This window comes from Mauremys reevesii, linkage group 1 (genome assembly GCF_016161935.1).
Source record: "Mauremys reevesii isolate NIE-2019 linkage group 1, ASM1616193v1, whole genome shotgun sequence".
Lineage (NCBI taxonomy): Eukaryota > Metazoa > Chordata > Testudines > Geoemydidae > Mauremys > Mauremys reevesii.
Window position 1 is genome coordinate 243,935,890 of NC_052623.1, and position 27,252 is coordinate 243,963,141.

At 46.6% G+C, this 27,252-nt stretch overlaps 1 protein-coding gene across 3 annotated transcripts in view; it reads right to left on the bottom strand.

The window, feature by feature from the left end:
- The window catches only part of PDE3A (phosphodiesterase 3A), a 539,267-nt gene that overhangs the window by 364,559 nt on the left and 147,456 nt on the right, over positions 1-27,252 (bottom strand). The window contains exon 1 of one of the 3 annotated variants that reach the window (XM_039544382.1): positions 837-2,995. The exons of 1 other annotated variant lie outside the window; for it this stretch is intronic. In XM_039544382.1, coding sequence (XP_039400316.1) covers positions 837-1,844 — 1,008 coding nt within the window. In that variant the 5' untranslated portion in view covers positions 1,845-2,995. Of the gene's footprint in view, positions 1-752; positions 2,996-27,252 lie in introns of those variants that run through there. One more of the 3 variants, XM_039544374.1, reaches the window with a different exon arrangement.

A 27,252-nucleotide genomic window follows, 5' to 3' on the forward strand; every position in this document is an offset into this window, starting at 1 on the left:
GCTAAGATGACAACTACTGCAGGCCCCTTCTTAAAAAACACACTCAATATATTAGGCAAGAGGCTTTTCCCTACACCAAACAGAACTAAAAATATGCTTATTTCAGAAAGATGAACTCCTTTTAAGGACCAGAGAATGTTTAATATGATTAATGCCCTCTTTCAACAAACCAAAAAAAGTTCAGAAATCACTGTTTATAAAATTGATGCTAGATGCTTCTCCAGCCTGGGCTAACCTATACTTTAAATAACACACACCCGCACACACCACCGCAATATTTAGAGCCAGCCCAGCAACAGCTAGCTATACTGTTGGCCAAGTTAAAAAAAAAATCTTCAGAGTAAAAACCTCAAGATTTACATTAATATAGTGAAATTTTGAAACAAGCCTTGCCCTGCTCTAATGACTCCTCTGATTCTATCCCCCTTCGACTGAACAGAGATAAAGCCGACCAGAGTGCTGAAAACTAAAATAAAGTGTTACCAAAGCAGATTAAAGTGACATTTCAAGCACAAAAATAAGGAGGGAGAAAATTGGAATTTGAGTAGGGGCTACCGAACTCTTCACATTCTACCTACAGTTCCCACTTCCCTAATTTGTGGGAAACATTCAGCCGCTCTGGTACACAGCCAAAGGAGCGAGCAAAAAGTTTGTAGCAACTCGCAACGCTCCACTCCGTCTTACGACTCCTTTTTCTAGTGTCTGCTCAACCAACCAACAATAAATAAAAATCCCCCGCAAGTTTGCTGTACCCTGACTGCTTGGTGTTCCTTCTTCCTCAGCCCCCGGACTCCTGGATTTTCCCTGGGATTGTGAAGATCTGTCGCGCTCCTTACCTGCTCCCTAGGTATGCAGGGCAGGGAGGTCCTCCGATGAGTCTTGTTGCTGCAGCTGGACATCTCGGGAGAGATCATGGAGCTGGACCTCCTCCTCCTCTTAAACACCGGGACCTCTTCCTTGGCCTGCTGGGCACCAGAGACCTCTCTATGCTGCGCCGCCCCGGAATGGGGCAAGAGCTGATCCGCGTACCTGGCCAGCAAGATGCCCAGTAGCCCGAACAAATAAGCCAGGTAGGGTCTCCAGGCTACCTTGATCCTCTCTAAGGAGACAAGGGACGTGGTCCTGACCGCACTAGTCAAGGCGATCATGAGGACGCCCTGCCTCAGCTTCAGCACCAGCCATGTCACAGTGGCCAGGCAGCTCAGCACCACCCCCGTGGCGGTGAAGGAAAGCAAGTGATCCTCCCCTACCGCAAACCCAATCTGGACAATCGCTTCCCCCCCGCAGCAGGCGGCCAGGAGCAAGGCGGCTGTGTGCAGGCGGACCCCGGAGCGCAGCAAGTACAAGCCCATCCAGAAGAAGACACACATGAGGCTGAAGAGCAAAGCGATGGGATGCAGCCAAGGAGTCAGCTGGAAGCTGCTGCTGTTGCTACTGGGGAGCCCTGCTGGAGGCAACGGCAAACCAGCCGCTTCTCCTCCTCCAGCTGTTGCGGCTGCTGCTTCCTCCTCCGCCGCCACTACCTCCTTCTCCTCCAGATTGCAGCCGATCTCCCCCCGGACCAACCTGACCACCAGAGCCAGCAAGAAGGACAGGGATCCGGCGCAGAGAGCCGAGGACAGTTTCCGGGAGCTCCAGATTTTCTGCAGCACCAGGTCTCCCCAGCAGAGCTGGCAGGTTGAGTCTTCCTTTTGCCCCTGCTGAGTGCCCGGCTGCTGCTGTTTCCCATCAGAATAACAATACCCATTGCAATCGGATCCTACTCCTGCTGCTAGGCTTTTCTTCTCGCCAATGCTCCGGCTGGACTTGCCTCTAACACTGGCAGAGTCGCTGGTCAGAGCCATAGTTTCAGCCTCCCCTCTTCCCCCCGAATACACAACGAGGCAACCCCCTCCCCTCCCCAGCAGAGAGAGACACGAATCCTCTCAAGTTCCTCCAGAGGTTGCAAAAATTAATATCTATCACTGGGCGCAAACCGAGAAGCGCGAGAGGGGCGCCAGGCTAGGAAGAGTCTGCAAAGTTAAAGCCTCGCATGCTGTAAGGAGCTCAGCCTCCCTCTCCTGTCCCCTGTTCAAAGAGCCTGTCGCCCTGTTTATAGGCTCTCCCTCCGAGATCGCTGCAGGTTAAAAAAAAAATCCATGGGGTTGTCGGCTCGGAAGGGGTGGAAGAACAGAAAGAAGCCGCTGGACAAAGTCAGCAGCGCTGGTGCATTTCTAGGCCATCATTGCTCCCCCGCAGTCCTGCTGCTCGGGAAGGGGGTGCGGGGGGGAGCTGCGTGCGGGCAGCTACAGCAGAGACTTTCTGCCCGCTTTCTTCTTCTTCTTCCTGCTGCTCTCTGCCGCGCTCACTCTTCCCTGCTCCTCGGGCGAGCCTTCCCGGCGCTGCCAGAAGCCCTGGCTCGCCATTCCCCATGGCCGGGGGGAGGCAGAGTCCTGGTCATTGCAGAGCTTGGGGAGGGAGAGACAAAAATAAAAGGCCAGCCGGGGGGAGGGGGAGGTGAAGAAGTTGCTAAGTCCTGCCGGGAAGAGACGCAGATCCGCGGGAGGGAGGCTGCCCGGAACAGCTTTGCCCCCGTTTGAAGGCTCTTGGGGCGCTCTGCGATGTTTGCCACCCAACTTCAAGTGAGGCGAGTCCCCCCCCCTGAAAGAAGCGAGGATGGGAAGCTGGGGCGGGGGGGATAAACAAGCAGGAGGCGGCTGCCGGTGTTTGCAATTCAGCTTGTACCAGTGCCCGGGAAACGCTGCCCCGCTCCCTCTGCTCCCCCTCCTCCCGGAGGAGGCGCTGCTGCGGGCAGCTCCCCAGCCCAGGGCCACGCAGCGAGCGGAGCACGGTCGCAGCAGCAGTAGCCGCCGCCGCGCGGAGCGAGCCCCTTGCTCCTCAGCCCGGGACCGCGGGGTCAGCTGAGCCGCGCGGGCTGCTGCCTCCTCGCTGCTGCTGCGCCGGGGCGGGAGCGCATCGCACCGCACCAACCCGCCGCGCGGCTTTGCAGAAGCTGAGGCGCTGGAGGTGCCAACCGGCAGAGAGTTGGCTGCCACCGGCTGTTAGCAATAAAGCCATAAATCTGAGTGACGGGGAGGGGGCAATTACACGGCAGTAAAAAAGTCACACTTGTTTAGCGAGATTAATTTTTACTTCACTTTGTAGAGACAAGCCCAGCCTGGCCCACCAGAGCTAACTGCCTTGGGGTAGTTCAGCCCCAAAAGCCAGGTTGTGCCACTCCCACCCCCCTTTATCTGGGCCAACCCAGAACATCAGAGGCAGGTAGGCTTCGAGAGGGTGGTCCCAATCTCTGTCTTACTGCAATGCAGTTTGCTCCACAGTGGGTCCAATAGCCTAAATCCTCTTTCTAAACTAACTGCACCTTCAATTAAACCAGGGGAACCCTGCCAATAGACTGTGCCCCTCTGGGAGAACATTTGCTACAATTCTTAGGGGGCTGAAACAATTAGGCCTAGAGCCCACAAAGACTTAATTGGGAGCATACTTAATAGGCCTAATGAGTAAAGTTACACACACGTTTAAATCTTTGCAAGATCAGGGCCTTAGCTCTCAAAGCCACAGGACCAGGTAAATTGCATATAGTAATAATACATTTAGCACACTGCACACAATAATACAAACCCCAGGGAAACATTTAGAGCCAGGAAATGAACAGATTAGAGAAAAGAATTTCCCTACTCATCCCCCAGCAAATAAATCAGTGGTTTAAGACATAAAACAGATTCACAGTGGTGTATTTATTTGAGGATATATCTGGGTTTTTAATACCATGCCTATCACCATAATTCCCGAGTTTAATGGGTTGAAAGGGTAGCTCCAGTGTAATGTGTTTTCTATGACCAGAAACATGGCACATGAACTGAGGTTGGTTTTAAATAATAGTTTTCTAGGCTACATAATATGTAATCTGGATTTGGCATTTTTGTGTTTGATGTTTGGTCAGAAAGAAACCTGAATATTGTCAGTAAAGTCTGGTTTTGAGGGTTGGATTGGTTACAAGAAATCTCATAGGGGTTTTGTTGTTTTTGTTTGTTTATTTTATGGTTAGGAGTCTAAACTCTGAATAACTGACAAGATTTGCAATTTATTGTTGATAAGGGCTGTCGGGGAGCAGTGAGTCTTACATCTATGTAGAGCCCCACTGAAAATATCACTAGGCTCCCCACCATAGATGAAAGTCAACGCATAGGGCTTTGATTGCAGGACCAGGGTCTATAGAACAAATGAGGCCTATATGCCTTTCACCTCTACTCGTTTAAAAGAGATAGGCCTCTTAATGATTTGTTAGTTAAAAAAAATTCAGTAAGTCAAAATGCATACAGTCTGCACACAGTTCAATCACATATAACTAGTATTTTAACAGTACAGGCAGCTCAGACCCATTACACCTTTGATCTTATCCTCCACACTGAGCATCATTCATTTTAAACCCCACTTTACCTCAGCTTTGTTACTTTATAGATTGTTACTCTAAGTTAATATCAGAAAGGTTGACAGTAAATAGAATTATAAAAAAAAACTGTAGTCAAATTATTTTCAAACTTCCCTACTACTAATTTTTGTTTGAATACCCTATTTAAACATCTGTCACATACATTGGCTAAAGCATATGTCCTTAATACTACCTTCCCCTGATACACAGATAATTCAGGTTGAAAAGTAATGGCACTCTCTAGTTGGACAAACTCAGGTTTAATGTTTAAGGCAATTGCAGTGGAATCCAGAAAGGGCCTTAGGTGTTGCAATGCTGAGCATTGTGGTGCCTAACATTTCGGTGCCTAGAAAAATCACAGGAATAACACTGTGATCCAACAAGCTAAGTTAAATACCTTAAGAACCCCTACACAATGAATGGGGAGAGAGAGACACCTAAGACTGCGATCCACTAATGCTAGTAGGCTAGGCAGGGATTTGCCAAAATCAGCCAATGGGAGATGGTAAGCCCTGCCCCAATCTGAAAGTTAGGTACCTCAATCCAGGCTGCAGAGAGGTGCCTTGCTGTCCACGAACTTGGGGAAGATGGATGCTTGGCTGCCTAAGTTGCATGCAAGGGCTGAAGCAAAACAGTCCCAGGTGGAATGAGGGAGCCCTCCCTTTGGCCTAGTGTGCTCACCCAAGCTGTGGGAGATCCCCAGTCTCCTGAGTGGGAAGACAGGGATTTGAATCAGGCTCCGCTATCTCTTAGGTTAGTGCCTGGGCTACTGCATCATTCTAATTCTTGGGGTGGCCCAATTAATATTTAAGTATTCTGTTGTTTAATTAAAGTCAAACAACTTCAACAGAGCTCGAGGGAGACCATATTAGAACATTACATAGTTAAGTGGTTAGATTACACTCCTGAGATCCCACTTCAATTCCCTTCTCCCCCTCCGTAGGAGGCAGGACTTGAACTGGGTGTGTGTGTGACTCTCCCACATCCTGGATGAATAGTCTATCCCCTAGCCTAAAGATTATAAGGGAGGTCCCTTTCCCACCCATTCCCCACTGTTTTGTGTGAACCTCCCTGAGGAGCCCAATCTGGTAGGTGGCCTCTGAGTACAGTCCCCAGATGGATTTCAGTGGTGCCTAAAAAAGTGACTTAGGCACCTAAATACCTCCATAAATAATACCCTTGGTGCTTTTTTAAAACACCTCCTATTGCAATGGTTTTGTTTCTAGTAGCATGGTTTCTGGTTGATTTTGTTTCAGGGCAGTTTTAAACACACTTAAGTCCTGGCCCATGCACTGAGCTCTGCAAGGGTGGGACCCTGAACCTGCATGAAGCCCTAACACAGTGGTCCCCAACCTTTTTGTGGCCAGTAGCACATTCATGTTTTCAGAAGAGTGTGGCGGGCGCCAACAATTTTTCAAGGCTTATTTTGTATTTGTACATTAAATAATATGAAAAACATATTTAATATTCTTCCCACTCTGGGTTGAAATAATACGTACGTTGTCTCTTATTTGAATCACTCATTTTGGAGCAAAATGTTTTTAAAATAAATAAATTGCAAAGCACAAGAAAACAGCAGTATTAGTGCAGGAAGAATACTCACATACAGGGTCGGTTCCAGGCACCAGTGGAGCAAGCAAGTGCTTGTGTCAGCACGGTTTTTTTTTGGCGGCAGTTCTGGGCAGTGCAGCGAGAAGCCTGAGAGAAGCTGCGCAGCCTGCAAACCCGGAGTACTCTGTCCCCAGCAGGTGGAGGGCCCTGGCATCTCTCCCCTGCTAGGCACTAGGTGGGCCCTGCACCTGCTGGGGACAGAGAGCACTGGTGCCCGCAGCCCTGGAGTTCTCTGTCCCTGGCAACTGCAGGGCCGCGGCTTCTTTCCCCAACTAGGCGGGCACACATAAATGCCCCGGTGGGTGCCATAGCGCCCACGGGCACTGCATTGGGGACCACTGCCCTAACAGCTAAATGGGCATCACTTGAAGAAGGAAACTATTTCACCAAAGATGACTTTTTTGCAGTATTATGTGAAACAAAACAAGACTACTCCAAAACTAAAACCTGTCAGCTTCTGTTATGAAGAGTATGCAGAAACCTAATGTAGCCTTTGATTACTTTGTCTTGGTAGGTTAATTTCCATTTCAGGCCCTTCTTGATGACAGAGAGAGCTATTAATAATAGTCTAAGCATTGGGTGTGAAAATACCTAGACTTCCTAGAACCACAGCTCAGAATCAGAGTGGTAAGCTCAACCCATCAGCCATCCAAGATACCATAGTTAAATTGAATTGCATGCATTTTACTCTTGGGGAGGGGTGTCTTTTAGATGAGACATTGAAAATTGTGGGCTTGTCTGCACAGCGTGACACTTGTTTTAATAGTAGGCTGTATTTGGTCAAAAGTATTTCCTCTCCATTGTTCTGTAGTAAAGTGGATGTTTACTACTCACTTCTCCACAGGTGGATACATTTAAGGTGTGTTTTTCTGTTCAATTTGTAAAGCGCTTTTGAGTGAAAGTCAGTATTAGTTTGATTTCCAGAGACTCTGAGCACCTGCAGCTCCCAGTGAAATCAATGAGATGCAGGGATACTCAGCACATCAAGAGTCAGGCTATATGTAAATCAGATTACAATCTTAGAGGAATAAGATGCATACGATTCCTTTGGATTCACTTACGTCAGCATTTCTATTAGTGCAGTTCATCTCACTGACTGACACAAGAGGTCAACCAGAGCAGTGTTTAGCCAGGAATAAATGTTCTCCTGGTTCCATTGGTAGATAGAGGTGTGACTGTCATGACATGTGCAGGAACAAGCTGCTGAAAGATCAGAATTCCTCACAATGGGTGGAGAAACTCCAGGAAGCTAGAGCCCAATCCTGCATTGTGCTGAGCATCCTTAGATCCCATTAAAGTAAGTAGGAATTGAGGAAGCTCAGCACCTTCCAGAACTATCCCCTCAGCATCAACACGCATCAGTAGTGACCAAAGGAAGGAGAAATCATCAAATGTAGCTGAGGTTATCATAGCAAAAAAATAATCTTGAGTATTTGATAGTTTAATTCTGAAGAACTCTCCTTTTTCCTCTTGTGATTCAAATGATAGATCAAAACTATTTTTTGTTCCTTTTAAAATAGGATGAATAGGGAAATGCTGCTATAATGTATTAAACAGAAGGGAGGACTATGGTCCTGGGTTATAGTTTAAAAACCCCTGAGATGGGAGACGATGCTATGCAACAGTCTCAGGGAAAAGCTGCTCCCTTGGATATTATTAACTAGGGAACCATGACTAAAGGAATTTGCCAAGGTAAATAAAGCAATCTTGAAAAGGTTTTATTAGCAATATAATATCTAGATATAAACAAAGGTAAAACAATTTAGGAACCTGGAAAAGACAATAAATGATCCAGTTAGCAAATAAATTGATATTAATTGGTCAACCAAATGGAGAATTGGTATTTCAAGTTACAAATGTACAGGAACAACATCAGGCATTGGTTTAATAAGTTAACACATGGGAGAAGGTGATAAATACTGTGGTTAAAGTAACATATCAACCCATTTCAAATAAGAACTAGAGAGTAATCTTCCATGTAGGAAATTCAGCGTTCTCAGTTTATGAAGAAACTGGTACAGGAAGTCTCATGGGTAACATAAGAGGAGGATATGAAACAAAGCACAGATGGTGGTCAAGCAAGGCTAAGTGTAAAGGATTTTCAGCTGAAAAAAATATTAGTTCTAGAGCTGACAGATCAAGAGCTACATATAAAGAAGCTGTGGAATGACACCATCTTCCACCACTAGAGACATGTCTGTAATGATTCTCCACATCAGAGTTCCTTTCCCCTTACTAGTTAAATAAGGAGAAAGTTTGTCCATTAGATAATACACTTTTCCCCCCGGTAAAGATGACGACAAAGGCCAGGTCTACTTGGGAGAACCCCTCCCATTGCTATAGTAAATGTCTGCACTGAAGCACTACAGTAGTGCATCTGCATTGCTGAGTTATGCCGCTGTAGCAGTTTAGGTGTAGACACAGCCTAAGATTTATGCAATTAAAAAGTGAATTTTGTAGGAAGAGCGGTATTGTGTGCATTCCTGACCACGACAGCCCAGTGAGAATTAGACCCACCAAGACAATAGAGTTTTTGTCCAACCACCAGAATGGTGGAGTCCTTTAGCTAATTCTCAACAGAATAGTTGTCAAGATTCCACAGCTCAAAGCTTAAACATGCCACCAAGTTAAGACCCACAGCTACTTAGGCCAGGCTCATTCTTCGACTGGTGGTTTATATTTCCCACCTCTGGGGAACCAGGTGAGTACTATTAAATGAAATGTCCACATGTCCCCAAGGAATTCCTCCTGTCTCTTAACATAATAGGTGATGGAAGTTTCCATCACCATAGTAATACAATAAAAGTAAGGATTCAGATTGTAGAGAAATTGCTTGTTGCTGATTGTTACGATCAGTCTGAGATGGAAGAAGACTCTACAGCAGAGACATCAGGACAGGCTGAAAAAATTCCACACCAAATGGTTTTGGAGATTAGAATGGGACAGAGGGAAAACAGAGAATGCTTCTGTTTTACCACTCTTTATTCCAATTATAGCAAGAATACCCATGACACTTAGGAACTATGTCCGACATGATTGTGCATTTTTGTAATTTGCTTTCTTCTTTTAATTAATTTTTTTCACCTTCTTATGACTTTGGTCAAATATTTGTTGTGAGCTGGAAAAAACAATGTGACTATGATTTTATAACAACTGGATCTGCAGGAATTTGTTAATTAAGATAACATTTACTTACCTTCTGACATCAGTCTATTTATAAGAGTATTAAGGAAGATACTGCTCTGGGTTTCTATAACACTATCCATGTGAGGACCTCAAAGCATTTTACAAACCTATATGAATAAACTCTCACAATGCCCCTGTTTATGACTGTAGCACTTCAGTATAGACGCTAGCTACACCAGCGGGAAGGATTCTCCCCATGGTATCAGTAATCCATCTCCAAGAGAGGCAATACCTAGGTCAACAGAAGAATTTTTCCATTCACCTAGTACTATCTATATGGGGACTTAGGTCAGCTTACCTATGTCACTCAGGGGGTTGGCTTTTTCACACCCTCTGAGCCATGTAGCTGGCAGATCTGCCCTGTGCCATCAAAGTTTAGATGATAAATTTTATCATACAACCCACTGGTCATCAAGGCACTGAGCTAGCAAAGCAGTTAAGCACATGTAACTTTAAGCACAAGTGTCCCATTGACTTTTGTGACATTTCACTATAAATAACACATGAAATACAATGTAAATGTCAAAGTTTAGATGATACATTTGTCATATAAGCCATTGGACATTAAGGTCGTGATCCAGCAAAGCACTTAAGCACATGAGTAGTCTCATTGACTTTATTGATATTTCACAGTGGGCACTGCATCAAATGCAGCTGTCACATTAATTCAGTGTTTCTAACATTTTCAGCAGTGAAATAATTACCAGTATTGACATTATTATTGCACCATTATTCATTTCATTCATTACCAGTATATAACATTATTTCAGGCTGTCTCCAGACTCAGGATATCCCCACTGTATACATTTCATTTGGGTCACATTTTCAAGGTTTTCTTCACAACCATGAGGGCTAGGTACATAATTAAAAAAAATAAAATGAAATCCTGGATTGTGGAGCAGCCATTTGATGACAAATACTTCCATCAGATTAATTAAGTAATGAAAATATCCATTGACTTTCATTGTGAAGTAGATAGAAAACATTATGATTAGTATATTAATAAAAAAAATCTACACATTAATAAACTTTAAAATAGACTGTGCCTCAGATTTTGCTAAAATCTCCGAGTGAATTTTCTAATCTCCAAAAATCCAAAATATATTTGCTAGAGGAATTTTAAGAAAGTATACACTTGCCATTTAAAAATGCTTATAATTAATAAATTAAGTAACAGATTTACTTGTAAATTTTTAGAAAAGTCATTTTGTAACCCAAGACTAAGTTTGGTAAATTTGGGGAAGCTAAGATATCGGTGTGATCCTGCAATGATCAAAATGTTTATGGATCCCTGTGCTCAGGCAGATCCTCAACAAAGTTAATGGAGGCCCACCCAGAAGGACCAGCTTGCAGAATCAGGGTTACAGTAGTCATATAAAAACACATCAGATTATTCCCTAATTTAAATGCAAATCTTTATGTAATTTTAACTATGGAGCAGCCACAGAACCTTTGTAACTAGGGAATAATTGTAAAAACGATTAAAATGCAATCTCTTATAGAATGTGATTATTTAACACTATCTATTAACGGGCAGCTAGTTTGAATGCAATAGAGAGGTCACAACTGGATGCCTTTTTGCTGGAAGGTCAGACTTTATGTCAGGCTACCATATTCTGGTTTACCAGTTCCATGGAAAATGATTCTCAGCTCCTGTTTATGGCATCTAAGAAATATATGGCATTTAAGAGACGGGACTTGTTCTACTTTTCCTCTTGACTTGCAAAGGAATTCCTAGTCATAGTGCAAGGAGAGCTGTGAAGAATTAAGAAGCATAAAACAGGAGATGTTATAAACACTTCAAGAAGAATCTACCCACATAGGGCCAAATTCAGCCCTGGTATAAAATGCAATTCCATTGAAATCAATTAGCTGAATTTGGCCTATAGGGACTGTCTCTGTAGCAAACGTTATTAAAAGGAGGGTGCATTTTTAAATCCTTAGAAATTTATTGTTGTTAATATTTGATTTTTTGTATTTTCAGTGTAGAAACAACACTGGATACTCAGGTAAATACAATACTTAATAATCATGGGCATTCTGTTTTTACCTGCCAACCTAAATTATTAATATTTGAAAGACTGATCCAGAAAATCTTATTTACTAATACAAATTTATTTTTGGCTAATTATGCCAAAAATACACATTACACAAACAAGTTCAGAAAGAATAACTTAAAGCATTGGCACTTCTGCTATAGATTTTTGAAAAGTATGAATCCTTAAAGTTGTGTTTAGTGTGTATTATTCAATTATTTTTGGAGTAAAATGTTCAAATCACTCCAGAGGTATATATTTTTAACTAATACATACATAATTTTAATTTTTTAAAATATTTTTGCTCAAATAAAAAAATCTGAAGTATTTAAAATAAATTTGACAATTGTTTTATCATATAGCTGGGCTAGGGATTACCACTTAGGCACCTAGGTTGTATTTTTATGAATAGTTAATATACTCAGTGTTCAAAACCACTTAAATTAATAGATCACTAAAGCCCCAATCCTGTAAACATGCACATACATAACTTTTAAGTCAAGGCTCTACTCATATGAGTAAAGTTATACACACATCTACAGAACTCCACAACTCCACTCAAAGAATCAATTTTAACTACCCTACCTTTGTCAGATACTTATGTTACTGATCCAGTCCCTCTGCAAACAGTTTTATAACACTTAAAATAAAATACTGCATGTAAACAACTGAAAGGTCACAAACCCATCAGTGCCAGGAAATTCAAAGCTAAGGCTCAAACTGCTTCTTTAACATAAACCTTTTGGGTGACCGCACTGAGAAATGACCCTGAAAACCATGTGATGTTTACTAACGTGGTATGGTACTCTATGGCAGTTTCATCTTATCATGTGTTATGAAGATCACTCTTGAAATAAATGTTATCAGACAACTGTGATTATTTTTATACATTTGCATATGTACATTGGGTTTTATAATTAGTTTGCTGGCTACAGTTATTTATAAACATTTGCAGCCCACTGCCAGGATACCCTTGGGAATGAAATGTGTATTTTAAGTTATCTGTTTCTAGTAGTTCAAATAAAATGCATGGTGGTTAACTAGGAGTGTGAACGCAGGCTGAAGGTAACAGCTTGAAGTAGCATGGTTCCAGCACTGAGAAGGCCAACATAAATGACCAAACGTCCCCAAATAAAGCTGTGCTAAGAGTGAACAAACTGCTCACTGAATCTGCAAATGACTAATTCATCCTACTGCAATAACTCCTCATTTAGTCCATGATGCACAAAATCAACATTACAAACTCACCAATGACTGCATCTTTGGGCACTTAATACCTTTGAAAATCCAGCCCTTAGCCTAAATCTCACTGAAAGTCACTTTTGTAAATGGGACTTAGGTTTTTGAAAGATTTTGAAAATTTTACTCTAAGTTCTGTATGTCTTACACTTCCTGATGGTTTTAATAAGTCTCTCTTATATGCAGAGAATATATACATGTATCTAAGTTGGTCTAACTGATGGTCTAATTTTCCTTGACACCAATTCTAGACACATGTATTTTAATATCAAATATTTCATAGATTTGAATAGCATTATTCCTTTTCAAAAACTAGCTGTTTACATTGGCAGCTTCAACTCTAGATATGTTTTCAAATGCAACTTTGATCCAAGTAAATGTTATATAATATATTGATATTCCTGTAGTAGTAACACATTTTATTATAATATTCACAGAGATCATAACTAAATTGTAGGGCTCACTCCTGTCTATGAGGTGCTGAACTCCCACAATTATTAATGACTGTAATGCAGTCTTTTTTACTTACGACCCCTTTCACATAGCAAGCCTCTTACTGTGACCCTCCCTTATAAATTAAAAACACTTTTAAATATATTTAACACCATTATAAATGCTGGAGGCAAAGCAGGGTTTGGGATAGAGGCTGACAGCTCACGACTCCCCATGTAATAACCTCCCAATCCCCTGAGGGATCCTAACCCCCAGTTTGAGAACCCCTGCTGTCATGGGAGTTACAGGCATCTAGCAACTCACAGGAGTGCTCAGCTTCTTGCAGAACCAAGCCCATATGAAGCCAAATTCAGACGTGGTGCAAGTGGATGAGATTCCCTTAAAGTCAGCTGCAATACATGCCATTTGAATTTGGCTCATGCAGCCATTCATGTAGCTCCATGGACACAGGAATTTTTAACTTTAATTCCCTAGCTGTTCACTCCCTATTCACGCTCCCTGCTGTAATTCACTTCCTAGTTTCATACAGCATCCATGTGGAAAGTGGCTCAGGAAGATTTGTACATGCTAGTGTGACATTTTCAGTATGACACCAAGACCGGATACTGCTTGAGCTAAAGAGCCAAGGCTCTGTAGCTGAGGACTGTAGCAGCTCATATGCTCTGTGAATCAGCAAAAGGGGAACCTGCAATATATACTCACTGGTAGGTCACATCTGCACATACAGGCAGCCTTGAACAGGACAGGGAATGGGAACAGCCTTCACAAGCCTGGGTGACTAATCTCAGAAGCCCTGTGAAGAGAAGGGGCACTTATGCTGACTGAGGTCACTGATTATCCAGGGAAGGTGTGGAATGTTCAGAGGATGATTTCTCTGGGGTTGTCATGTTAGGGGTAGGGGGATAAAGGTGGTTTGGCTGATGACGGAGGACCAGGGGGAGAAGGTAAAGTGAGTGGCTGAGAAACTAAGGATATGTTGAAGAATGGTAAAGAGTGGATTAGGATTGACATTTTGGGGTGGGGTAAAATAGTCAAGGTGCAGGAAGGAAGCATTTCAAAGTTGGGGAAGGAGGATTTTGACTTTGTGTTTAGGAACCTATCTGAATATTGCTTTATCTTCATTACCTGTATTGCTACGAACCATTCTGTTACTCAGGCTGAGGCATGAGATATTGTCAGTGTTCTCAGTAGAGCCTGTTAAAGCATTGCTCCAGTTTAGATTCCCATTGTAGACATCTGGGCCATCAAAAGAATGGGCATTCATGGTCTGTTCACAAATTTGGTGGTAGAATCAGCCTTTGTTCAGCGGAATTATGGACAGAAGCATTTGGGTCATTCAAAATAAATTTATAAACAGATAAATCAGTTAAAAATTCAAGATTATTCCATATAGGAAATGAATAAAATTTGTTTTAAGATCACAGAAATAAAATACAATTCAATTATGGTTATAGGCACTTAGGTAGATTATACAAACAGATCAGATGACACAGATGCATCCACTCTATTCTTAACACATTTTGGTGTGCTAATGTATTGCAGTATGTGATATTTTGTAATTTATGAACTGCATTAGTCAGGCATGACCTAGAGAGCTAAGAATGGAGCAGAGGCTGTAATCTTAGTGATGGTGCAGTACAAAAGCCTAGATAAAATTTAAATTTAACATTTTGTTTACATAGCAGACTTATGTAAGTGTAACAAATAATTTATTACCAATAATGTACAACTGCCATTAATGTACAACTTGTTGATTGATTTCCTGTTTTTAATGGTATGGTTACAACAATTCTCTGGGAAAGTATTTAAAATGCTCCTGTGCAAAACCCAGAGTTGGGCAGCCCCAGGGAGGTGGGGGCCCAGGAAGCAAGTTGTCCCAGGAGCTGGCCACCCAGGGACTCAGTTGCTCTAGGAAGTGGGGAAACTGGTTGCTGTGGGAACTGCAGAGTCTAGGAAGCCAGTTAACCAGGGTAGCCCTGGGAGTCAGCTGCTCCAGGAGTCAACAAGGCCTAGGGAATTGGGCAGACAGGAGACCCAGCTGTCCCACAAATCAGGCAGCCTGGAAGCTCTTGGATCACTTTCAAAATGAAACATTCAGAAAAAAAATCATTACAAAAAACCTAAATTTCCCCTTTGTGGGAAATTTTGAAATTTATATTTTCTTTCTGAATGGTAACTTTGTTTGTGTTTTTTTTTGTTTGTTTTTTGTTTTTAAATGTTAGAATTTTCATTATGCAGAAAACCCCGAGTTTAGTTCTTATAAACACAACCCTCTTGGATGACGATTCTCCATTTATAACTACTTGTTGAGATCCATCAGTTAGCCAGTTTTTAACCCATTTCATATGGGCTACACTGATTTTGTATGTATGCAACTAAATTAGTGGCTTGATTTTCAGATGTACTGAATAGCCAAAGCTCTCGTTGAGGTCTGCCTCAGTATGGATTTAAGTGTATAATTTTAGTTTCCCAGATTTGTAGTCTTTGTCCTTAGTCTCACCTCTCTGAGGTGCACAAGTAGTATTACTATTATTTCATGGTTACTGCCATTTTACAGATAAGGTACTTTCTCAGTATAAATTGATATATATTATAAAACATGTGTTAAGCATTCTTTAAGATACCCAGGTGAACATATCCACTACAGTCCTGTGTTCTTGGAGAGACTACAGCTCATTTTCCAGCACCTGCAGTGAGGTTGGAATGGAAGCATAATTATTATTACTGATTTTCTAAAATAGATGTGCCAAGAATGGAGAAATTTCATCTTTGATTGGTTGGCTTCTGCAAGCAGGAAAACAGAAAGAGGAAATGTCCCTGTTTGAGCTGGCATATGCCATGCAATCCTTGTCCAGTATGTGCCAGGCCCCTGTTGTTGGAAGCCTGCAGCAGTTGTGCAGTTTGTCTGTGGTTACCACCACAGGCCAACCAAGTACATGGCCAAATACAGAATGCATGGGGAAAGCTAAAGCATATTAATGGAAATGTGCAGATCAAAAAGGCATGTGTACAAATCAATAAAGCCTGAATTTTATATTAGAGAGACAAAGTGGGTGAGGTAATATCTTTTATTGGACCAGCTTCTGTTAGTGAGTGAGAGAGAGAGAACCACAGAAGAGCTCTGTGTGGCTCAAAAGCGTCTCTCTCACCAACAGAAGCAGGTCCAATAAAAGATATTACCTCACCCACCTTGTCTCTCTAATACCCCGGAACTGACATGATTACAACTACACTGGATTTTATATAACATATTGCCTTGATGCCTAGATTCTGCAAATCATTGCTTTGGGGGGAAGAAATGGGTGGAGTAGCTAAGGTTTGGTTGGTCAGACTTTTCTTATGCATTATACATTTTTACAAAAACAACATTTAAAACTGATTTACATGTACAAAAATATTGTAAGGACACCATCCAGAAGATTTTTTAAATAGGATTAACATTTTTCCTTTTAAGCAAACAGAACTAAATAAAGGTAGTGCTCTGTTTATTAAGTGATCAAAGCTTGGGCATATTTTCTTCAGTGTTGGACACATCACTTTTCATTTCCTCTCTATGTATAATGCAATGCCAGTAAGACAGCTGCATTTATGATTTAGAGCAAGAATTTGCTGCCTCAAGACAGCAGCCTCGCTCTTAAAAATCAAGGGATTTTCTATATTTTTATTGATACATTTTAAGGACTTTTGCCAGCTCTCCTCTTACTTTAATTTTTTCTCACAGCAGTAACTTGGATACACAAGTCAGTTTAATAATAATAAAAATAAACAAACAAACCATGTCAGCTATTTCTGATCCCTCTTTCATTAATTCATACAAAACTGTCAACATGTCAGCAGACTGTAGAGTATGGCTTCAGAAAGGACTGAGGGAGGAAGATGTATGACTGAAAACCTGTATTGCATAGGAAAGCATTTTAAGGTTAAAATAGCAAGTGTTCAGAATGAGCAAGTGTGTGCGTGTGTAGCTCATGCAGTGGTGACAAAGGGTATGTCTACACTTCCGATTTTACTTGGGTTGTGCTGCAGGTTTTTGGCCCCTCCCCTAGGCACACTGAAAGCCATTAGACGTGTATCCAGCAGTGTGCTGAATACAAGTTAGCATACCTGCCTGGGGATATGGATAAACCTGCTCATAAAGAGGGGGAGGAATTTGATTATATAAATTGAATGTGTGATTTTGTAGGGTTTTTTTTCCCCAAATTGCTTCACTTCAGATTTGAAAAGTTCAGGCTCTTACATAGAAGAAAACTCTGTTTCCTTTTCCATTTTCCTTTGTCTAGTGATTACAGTACAACTTCAATAATATTTTTATCTTTATTGTGAAGATTGGGCTTAATCCTGTAGTATTTAAGTATTTACACTGTGTAACACCTTCAGGATTTGCTCCACTAAAACTATATTATACTTTGTACTCCTATTGTGCTTTCCACGTCAGGATGTAAAATCATTTGACAAATATTAGGTGTGAGGTTCTGTGTCACACCAAACTCAAATAGTAGTGGGAAGTGTGGGATGAGGGGGCACTAAGGCAGCTTTAAGCCATCTGTGCGTCCTCTTGATCTTGAGCTGCTCTGGAAGATGGAGAGAGGCCCCCACCATAACTTACACAGTTGTAACTCTTCTGCCCATCACAGTTGGCAGCAACAAGGGCCGGGTTCAGTATCTAGGGGTTCTGTTTCAATAACACAATGCAAAACCGGCTCGAGTCCCCACTCAGTGTCCTGGGACAATTCCATACCACCCCCTGGGTGCCTCTGGGAGGCAATACTTCCCCTCTCACAAGCACGGAGTCTGAGTGTAGCAAAATCCTTTTAACAAAGGAGGGAAACAATGCGGCACTCCGCCTCTCGCCCTGGTGGAGTTCCGGAGTCAACGGAGTGTGTGTTAGGGTAGTATGAACTACCCTAACACACAGAGGGTAGTGTGGACATACCCTAACACACACTCTGGTGGTTCACAAATAGGAGCGGTACCAGAAAGGAAGCTTCTTTGATGACTGAGCCAGGAGCAGCTCTGCTATACCTCCTTTATCTGTTGGAAATCATGGTTGTGTCTGTCACATTGCAGGACACTTTTTTTTTTTTTTTACAGACACCCCAGATATTTGCATATTAATAGCTGTAACTAAACTGAGAGTTAAACAGACACAAATTGGGTTCTGTCTTGCGAATTATCCATGCATAAAAATCCCAATGACTTCAGTGGCAATAGCGGCACATTCAGAATTGGACCTATGAAGCTGACTAGAACTGTGCCAACCCTCTATAATATAACCCAGAACTAGGTGGGTTGAAACCCAGTTTGTCAGAAACTCAGCACTTGAACTAGGTTTTCTGAGATTCACAAATGTTTTGCCAACTTTAACTTCATATAACATGTTATTTAGTTCTAGCTTGTTAAAATTCCACTAATTAGCCCATCTATATGTAAAGGGACTGTTGGCCCCTTACTAAAACTCAGTAGGGTTTTTGTTTGTTTGTTTGTTTTGTTTTTGGTTGGCTAGCTCCCAGTACCAAAAGAAAAGAGAAGGGTCAATGGGAAATCAGGACCCTAAGACTGACAGTTCCCAGGAGCAATGGGGAGAGGCCAATGCTCCAGGTCAGCCTGATTGACAGGGCAAGCAGACTAATGCGGGAGTCAGGAGGCCAGAGCCTTCATTTGAGCTGGAATTGCCTGGAACAGAGTGGGGCCAAGCTAAGGAAAGAGCAGAGGCCCGAGCTGAGCTGGGGAACAGGGCCACACCCACCAGAGAGAACCAGAGAAGCAGCCCAGGGAGGAGATCTATGCCGAAAGCAGGGCTGCAGCAACAAAAACCACAGAAGCAGCCCAGAGAGCAGACCTGTGCTAGGAGAACTGCAGCAACCAGAGCCAGAGGCACCAAAAAAAAGCAGCCCGGGGGCTAGAAGCAGAGCAACAGCAGTGCTAGGGATGGAGTTGGGGCTGGAGGTGGAGCAGTCCAGAACTGGGTGTGTTGAGCAGGTGAGAGGAGCAAGGGGGCCCAGGGCAGAGGGCCCAGGGCAGGGAGATGCCCCCAGCAAAGAGGCCTTGCAGGCCAGACTTGAAGTGGGATCCTAACCCCGATGAGGGGGCTGACGCTGGGAAGAAGGGTCCTGTCACCAAGAGCCTGAAAGTGTGTGGCCACCGTCAGAGCAAGTGTCCAGCCTGCAGCACAGCCAGGGCCTGAGAAGGTGGTCTGGGACGTGTGAGGAACAGACTGTGAACTTCCCTTACATTCCTGTGACAGCTGGTTGTGATGTCCCTGTGTCACAGAGCGGGGTTACATGCTTTCCTTTAACTTTTCCCATTTCTTCCTTATTTTTTAAAATTGGTTGCTATTTAATAAATTGTATTTCCTTTGAATTCTATGTAATGATCAGTGGGTCAGAGACGCGTCCAGTGCGGCACAGGCACTGACTTTCCATTGTGCCAAGGGGTGCTCAACCCCTGGCTCTGCCCCAGGCCCCCCTCCCTTCCTCCAAGGCCACACAGTGCCCCGCCTCTTCCCACCCCATTCTGCTCACTCCTACCCGCTCCTGCATGCCGTGAAACAGCTGATTGTGGTGGGCGGGAGGCACAGGGACGGAGGGGGGGGGAAGCTCTGATTGGCAGAGCCTGCTGATGGGCAGGAGATGCTGGAGGGAGAGGGAGGAGCTGATAAGAGGGCTGCCGGTGGGTGCTCAGCACCCCCCCATTTTTTCCCCATGGGTGTTTCAGCCCTGAAGCACCCACGGAGTCGGCACCTGTGCGGTGCGGAGAGTGCACCCTGGAGCGAGGACATCTCAGCCCCTATTCTAAGTGAACACAACAAGGTTGGGGGTCAAGCCCCCCCAGGAATCCATGGGCCCAGCATTGTTGGGGTTACGAGGAGACTGCCACACACGGCAGTGGAAGGGGATTACTCGAGGTCATGCAGGCCTCGGTAAAGGAAGTGGGATCAAGAACTCAGATCCTTTTGTTAGACCATTTCACCGGGATAATGTATAAGCCAGAAAAGTTCCCAGTTCCCACAATAGCCAGATCATTCCCCCACTTACATGTACCTTTAAAATAAGACCGAATGATGTTTTTTTCCCCTTGTTAACGGTTTTGAATTTCTTTACTGTACAGTAACTCCTCACTTAACGTTGTAGTTATGTTCCTGAAAAATGCAACTTTAAGCAAACCGATGTTAAGCGAATCCAATTCCCCATAAGAATTAATGTAAATGAGGGGGTTAGATTCCAGGGATATTTTTTTCACCAGACAAAAGACTATATATATATATACACACACACACACACACACACACACAGTATAAGTTTTAAACAAACAATTTAATACTGGTACACAGTGATGATGATTGTGAAGCTTGGTTGAGGTAGAGGAGTCAGAGGGTGGGATATTTCCCAGGGAATGCCTTACTGTTAAATGAACTAGCAATTGACTGAGCCCTCAAGGGTTAACTCTCACAACACTCTACAAGACAGCAGGAAAGGAGGGAGGGCAGACAGAAACACACACCCTGTGTGTGTGAGAAAAAAATGCACATTTCCCCTTTCAGTAGCTGACCCCAGGCTTAAGTACACTGCCATGTGAATTAAATCAGCTTGCTGAGACCTGAGACCCACAGCTACTGCCTAGAAGTTCCCTCCATCCTTTGTGTGTGCCCCTGCTCTATGGAATATGGGGTAAGCAGGGTGCAGAAGCAGGGGGGAGGGGGAGACACCCTGACATTAGCCCCCCCTCTGCCTCCCTCCCTTGTACAGCAAGCAGGAGTCTCTGGGAGCAGCTCCAAGGCAGAGGGCAGGAGCAGCACATGGCAGTGGCGGGAGGGACAGCTGCAGCACAGGGAACTTAGGGGAGTGAGGAGCTGATAGGGGGGCTGCTGGTCCACCCTGGTTCCAACCACCCAGCTGCAACAGGCTGCTCTTCCTGCAAGCAGGGGACAAAAAAAACGGTTACTTACCTTTGTAACTGTTGTTCTTCGAGATGTGTTGCTCATATCTATTCCAGTTAGGTGTGTGCGCGCCGCGTGCACGTTCGTCGGAAGACTTTTACCCTAGCAACCCCAGTGGGTCGGCTGAGCACCCCCTGGAGTGGCGCCATAATGGCACCGCATATATACCTCAGCCGACCCACCCGACCCTCAGTTCCTTCTTGCCAGCTACTCCGACAGTGGGGAAGGAGGGTGGGTGTGGAATGGATATGAGCAACACATCTCGAAGAACAACAGTTACAAAGGTAAGTAACCGTTTTTTCTTCTTCGAGTGATTGCTCATATCCATTCCAGTTAGGTGATTCCCAAGCCTTACCTAGGCGGTGGGGTCGGAGTGAGACGTGGTGGTATGCAGGACCGCAGAGCCAAAGGCTGTGTCATCTCTCGACTGTTGGACCAGGGCATAGTGCGAGGCGAAAGTATGGACGGACGACCAGGTCGCCGCTCGGCATATCTCTTGTATTGGTACTTGAGCCAGAAAGGCAGCGGAGGACGCCTGGGCCCTGGTAGAGTGGGCGGTGAGATGGCCCAAAGGGACATTAGCCAAGTTATAACAGGTGCGTATGCACTCTGTGAGCCACGAGGAGATTCGCTGCGACGAGACAGGAAGACCTCGCATCCGGTCAGCAATTGCCACAAACAGTTGCGGGGATTTGCGGAACGGCCTTGTCCGATCAACATAGAAAGCCAATGCCCTGCGAACATCAAGGGAGTGAAGTCGTTGCTGTCGCGAGGATGCGTGAGGCTTTGGAAAGAAAACTGGAAGGAAGATGTCCTGGTTATTGTGGAATGCGGACACTACCTTCGGGAGAAATGCTGGATGTGGACGTAGCTGTACCTTGTCCTTATGAAAAACGGTGTACGGTGGGTCCACCACGAGCGCTTTGAGCTCAGAGACCCGTCTGGCTGATGTGATAGCCACTAGAAAAACCGTCTTCCATGACAGGTACAGTAAGGAACAGGTGGCCAGTGGCTCAAATGGCGGGGACATGAGCCTGCTGAGGACGAGATTGAGGTCCCAGGTGGGAATCGGGTGGTGCACCTGGGGGTAGAGACGATCAAGGCCCTTTCTGAAACGAGTAGTCAGCGGGTGAGAGAACAGCGTATACCCTCCCTCACCGGGGTGGAAAGCGGAGATAGCCGCTAAGTGCACCTTGATGGAGGACAGTGCAAGCCCTTGCTGTTTTAGCGACCAGAGATAGTCAAGGACCATTGGAAGCGGAAGCTCGGAAGGAATAGCGTCGCGCACTTGAGCCCAGCAAGCGAAGCGCTTCCACTTGGCCACGTAGGTAGATCGAGTGGAAGGCTTTCTGCTGCTCAATAAAACGTGCTGCACGGGAGCAGAGCAGCGCAATTCCGACTGGTCTAGCCACTCAGGAGCCACGCCGTGAGGTGGAGGGCCGGCAGGTCTGGGTGACGGAGAGTGCCGTGATCTTGTGTTATAAGATCCGGGTGAAGCGGTAGAGGAATTGGGCTGGCTACTGACAGACAGAGCAGCGTGGTGAACCAGTGTTGCCTGGGCCACGCTGGCGCAATTAAGATGAGACGTGTCTTGTCCCGTCGGAGCTTCAGCAGGACCTTGTGTATGAGGGGAAACGGAGGAAAGGCGTAGAACAGATGACAAGTCCATGGAAGGAGAAACGCGTCCGACAGAGAGCCCAGTGCCAGGCCTTGAAAGGAGCAAAACTCCTGGCATTTGCAGTTCGATCGGGATGCAAACAGGTCTACATGGGGAAATCCCCACTGTTGGAAAATGGCACGAGCGATGTCTGCTCTCAGCGACCACTCGTGGCAGAGAGAGGACCCGCTCAGGCGATCCGCGATGGTGTTCTTGACACCGGGAAGGAACGACGCCACTAGATGGATCGAGTGGGCTATGCAGAATTCCCACAGTAGCATCGCCTCGTGGCAGAGGGGGGAAGAGCGGGTCCCGCCTTGCTTGTTGATATAGTACATGGCCGTTGTGTTGTCTGTAAAGACAGACACAACGGCCGTGGAGGCGAGTTCGGAATGCCTGGCATGCCAGGCGCACTGCCCGGAGCTCCCTGACATTGATGTGCATATTCAATTCCTGCACCGACCAAAGGCCTTGAGTACGAAGAGCACCGAGATGGGCTCCCCATCCGAGTGACGAAGCATCCGTTGTCAGGGAAAGGGAAGGCTGAGGAGCCTGGAATGGTACCCCCGCGCATACGTGGGAAGGGGACAGCCACCAATCCAGGGATTGAAGGACACCCGCTGGAATGGTGAGTAGGGTATCCAGAGGGTCCCTGTGCGGGTGGTATCTGGAGTGGAGCCACAGCTGAAGTGGGTGGAGGCGGAGCCTGGCAAACAGAGTGATGTGCGTGCAAGCCGCCATATGACCGAGGAGTCGGAGACAAGCATGGGCCGAGGTCATACGAGAGGCCTGAAGGGTGCGGATTAGCTGCGTAAGGGCCTGGAACCGTAGCTGCGGAAGGTAGGCTTTGGCTAGAGATGAGTCCAGGGTCGCGCCAATAAAGTCCAACCTCTGAGTTGGTACTAAGGTGGACTTTTCTATGTTGAGAACTAGGCCCAGGCACGTGAATAAGTCTTTGATCTCTGCGACATGATGCTGGACCATGGCCTGCGATTCCCCCCTGATGAGCCAGTTGTCCAGGTAGGGAAAAACAGAGATGCCGCGTCGACGGAGGTGGGCGGCGACAACGGCCATGCACTTTGTGAACACCCTTGGGGCCGTGGATAGGCCGAAGGGGAGGACCGCAAACTGGAAGTGCAGGTGAGCGATTGTGAAGTGGAGGAAGCATCTGTGCGGTGGGAAGATGGCGATATGAAAATAAGCGTCCTTCATATCGAGGGCGGCATACCAGTCTCCCGGATCCAAAGTAGGGATAATCGTCCCGAGGGATACCATGCGGAACTTCAACTTTAGCATGCATGTGTTGAGGTCTCGCAGGTCGAGGATGGGTCGGAGCCCCCCTTTGGACTTGGGGATCAAAAAATAACGGGAATAAAACCCCTTGCCCCGTTCTTCGTCCGGAACCTTCTCGACCGCTCCGATGGCCAGGAGCGAATGCACCTCCTGTAAGAGGAGTTGCTCGTGAGAGGGGTCCCTGAAGAGGGACTGGGAAGGAGGGTGGGAAGGTGGGGGTGAAACGAATTGTAGTTGGTAACCACGTTCCACGGTGCGTAGGACCCAGGCATCGGTGGTCAGCCGGGCCCACGCCGGGAGGAAATAGGCAAGGCGGTTGGAAAAAGGCAGGGAGGGATCTGGAGAAAGATCTGGTATGCCATCCCTGGGCGTATCTTCAAAAGGATGGCTTAGGCCCCGGTGGTTTAGAGGGGGTTCGCCCTTGGGACGGTTGGTTGCCAGGCTGTCATCTACGTCCCCCGCGACCCCGTTGCTGACCAGAGTCTTGCCTGTAGCGGGGCATATAGTAAGGCCGGTTAAACTGGGGGCGGAACGGATGCCTCTGGGTAGCCGGGGTATGCATTCCCAAAGTACGGATAATGACTCTATTGTCCTTTAAGTTCTGGAGCCTAGAGTCCGTCTTTTCGGAGAACAAAGCCTTGGAGTCAAAAGGAAGGTCCTGAATCGTGTACTGTACTTCAGGGGGAAGCGTCGAACTCTGGAGCCAAGAGATCCAGCGCATGGTAACGCCCGAGGCAATAGTACGTGCCCCGGAGTCAGCTGCATCCAAGGAGGCTTGTAACGAGGTACACGCTACCTTTTTACCTTCCTCTACGAAGGCCGCAAACTCCTGTCGTGAGTCCTGAGGTAGGAGCTCTTTGTACTTCTCTACCTCAGCCCAAGTATCATGTCTGTAACGGCTTAGCAAGGCCTGCTGGTTAGCCACTCGGATCTGCCGGGCACCGGCAGAGTAAACCTTGCTACCAAGCAAGTCCATGCGCCTGGCTTCCTTTGATTTAGGAGCCGGGCCTTGCTGGCCGTGTCGCTCTTGATCATTGACAGACGGGACCACCAACGACGAGGGGACAGGGTGTATATACAAATGCTCATATCCCTTGGAAGGGACCATGTACTTGCGTTCCACCCCTCGGGCTGTGGGCGCAATAGAGGACGGAGTCTGCCATAAAGTATCAGCATTCGCCTGGATAGTCTTAATGAAGGGGAGGGCTATGCGGGTTGGGGCGTCTGCTGACAAAATGGTCACTATCGGATTGTCCACCTCCAATACCTCCTCAGCCTGTAGGTCCATTCGCAGTGCCACCCTGTGAAGGAGCTCTTGGTGCGCCCGTAAGTCAATTGGCGGGGGACCTGCCGATGACGACCCCGCCACCGCCTCATCCGGGGAAGAGGAGGAAGAAGAAATTCCGGGCATGATGGTGTCCCGGTCAGCGTCTGGGACCTGTGAAGTTTCCTGCTCCAGAGGTTCCTGGGCAGGCTGAATACCTTCCTCTGCGCTCGACGGTACCTCAGTGTCAACTGGGGGGCGGCTTACAGTAGCCTCCGGGATGCGTGACTCGTGTGGTACGGTATGCGTGGTAGGCAGAGGAGCCCCTTGGGCTTGGTGGTAGGCCCAAGGGGTCCAATAACCCCACTGATGAGGGTCCTGGTCCGCATAATGGGACTGGTGAAAAACTCCTGAAGGAACCTGAGGGTCATGGTCGTCGACGTAGTAGCTGTCGGCGTGCGAAGAGGCCGAGGCGTGTCGAGAGGGCCAGGGTGGAGCAGATAACCCTTGCGCTGAAGTGCCCACGGATCGCATTTCCCGCCTCTGCAGTGACCGGTGCCGGGAGGCATCCCGATAGCGAAAGCGGGAGCGAGAATGGGACCTCCGACCGGCGCGGTGCCGGGAGGTCGACCGGGATCTCCATGTTCGGCGCCGGGAGCAACTCCGCGAGTAGCAGCGGCCATAGCGGTACCGAGATCCTGAACGGTGCCAGGAATGACGAGTCAGAGAGCGGGAGAATGACCGGTGCCGCGAGTCTGACCGGTGCCGCGTAGTTGAGCGGTGCCGGGACTGTGAGCGGCATTGCGATCGGCGCCCAGATCGAGATCGGCGTCAAGAGCATGATCGGTGGCGAGAGCGGGAACGGTGCCGGTCAGAGTCGGTGCCGGCAGGCGGCTTAAGCATTGACGGCTTGCCCATGGAACGGGGCGCCCGCACCAGCGGCGCCGGGGGCAGTGGCACAGCCGGGTCTGTCAATGCGATGAGGTCCCGCGCCACCTCAAAGGTCTCCGGAGTCGACGGCTGTGGCATCTCTACCGCGGCCGGAGCCGGGGAGGTCACAGGTGCCGGGCTCGACGGCCTCTGAGTGGCCGGAGTCGCCGGTGCCGGCAGAAGCGTCTGCAGCAGAGGAACCAGTGCCGCAGCAGGTTTCGGTGCCGGGCGGTCCGGACGGGGCGCACTCTGGTGCTTCGGAGCAGGCGGTGCTGAAGAGGCAGCGGCCTTCCCCTTCTTCGCCTTTGGCGAGAGCGAGCGTCTTTGGGCAGGTTTCGGTGCCGATGGCGCTTTCGGTGGCACAGCAGAGTGGCGCCGTGGCGGCGCTGCGAGAGTCTAGAGGGACAGCGGGCGGTGCCGCGGCCGGAGGGGTTAAGGCTGCCTCCATTAGGAGCTGTTTAAGCCTAATGTCTCTTTCCCTCTTTGTGTGAGGCTTGAAAGCCTTGCAAATTGGGCACTTAGTAGATAAGTGCGACTCTCCTAAGCACTTCAAACAGGAGCTATGAGGATCTCCTGTAGGCATAGGACTGCGGCAGGCCGAGCACGGCTTGAAACCCGGGGAGCTGGGCATACGCTCCGGTCCCGGGTGCAGGTGGGGCTAATCCCCGAACCCACTAACTATCTAACACTAAACTGAATAAACTATCAAAAACAAGAAAACCTAAGTTAAGATATCAACTATGTACAAATTTTTACAGAGAAGAACTATGAGGAAGCTAGGGAAGCGGAGGTCAGGCAAACTGCACTCCACTGTTCCAACGACCGACACGGGCGGTAAGAAGGAACTGAGGGTCGGGTGGGTCGGCTGAGGTATATATGTGGTGCCGTTATGGCGCCACTCCAGGGGGCGCTCAGCCGACCGACTGGGGTTGCTAGGGTAAAAGTCTTCTGACGAACGTGTACGCGGCGCGCACACACCTAACTGGCATGGATAGGGGCAATCACTCGAAGAAGAACAGGCAGCTGCCAAACAATGTTAGAAGGGAGCATTTCACAACTTTAAACGAGCATGTTCCCTAGTTGATCAGCAACTTAACATTGAAACAACGTTAACCAGGACGACTTTAAGTGAGGAGTTCCTGTACTTGGTTTTGGTACAGTGTGAGCCGCAGTTCTAGCCACTCCAGTACAGTGAAGCTCTGAATTTCAGTCCAT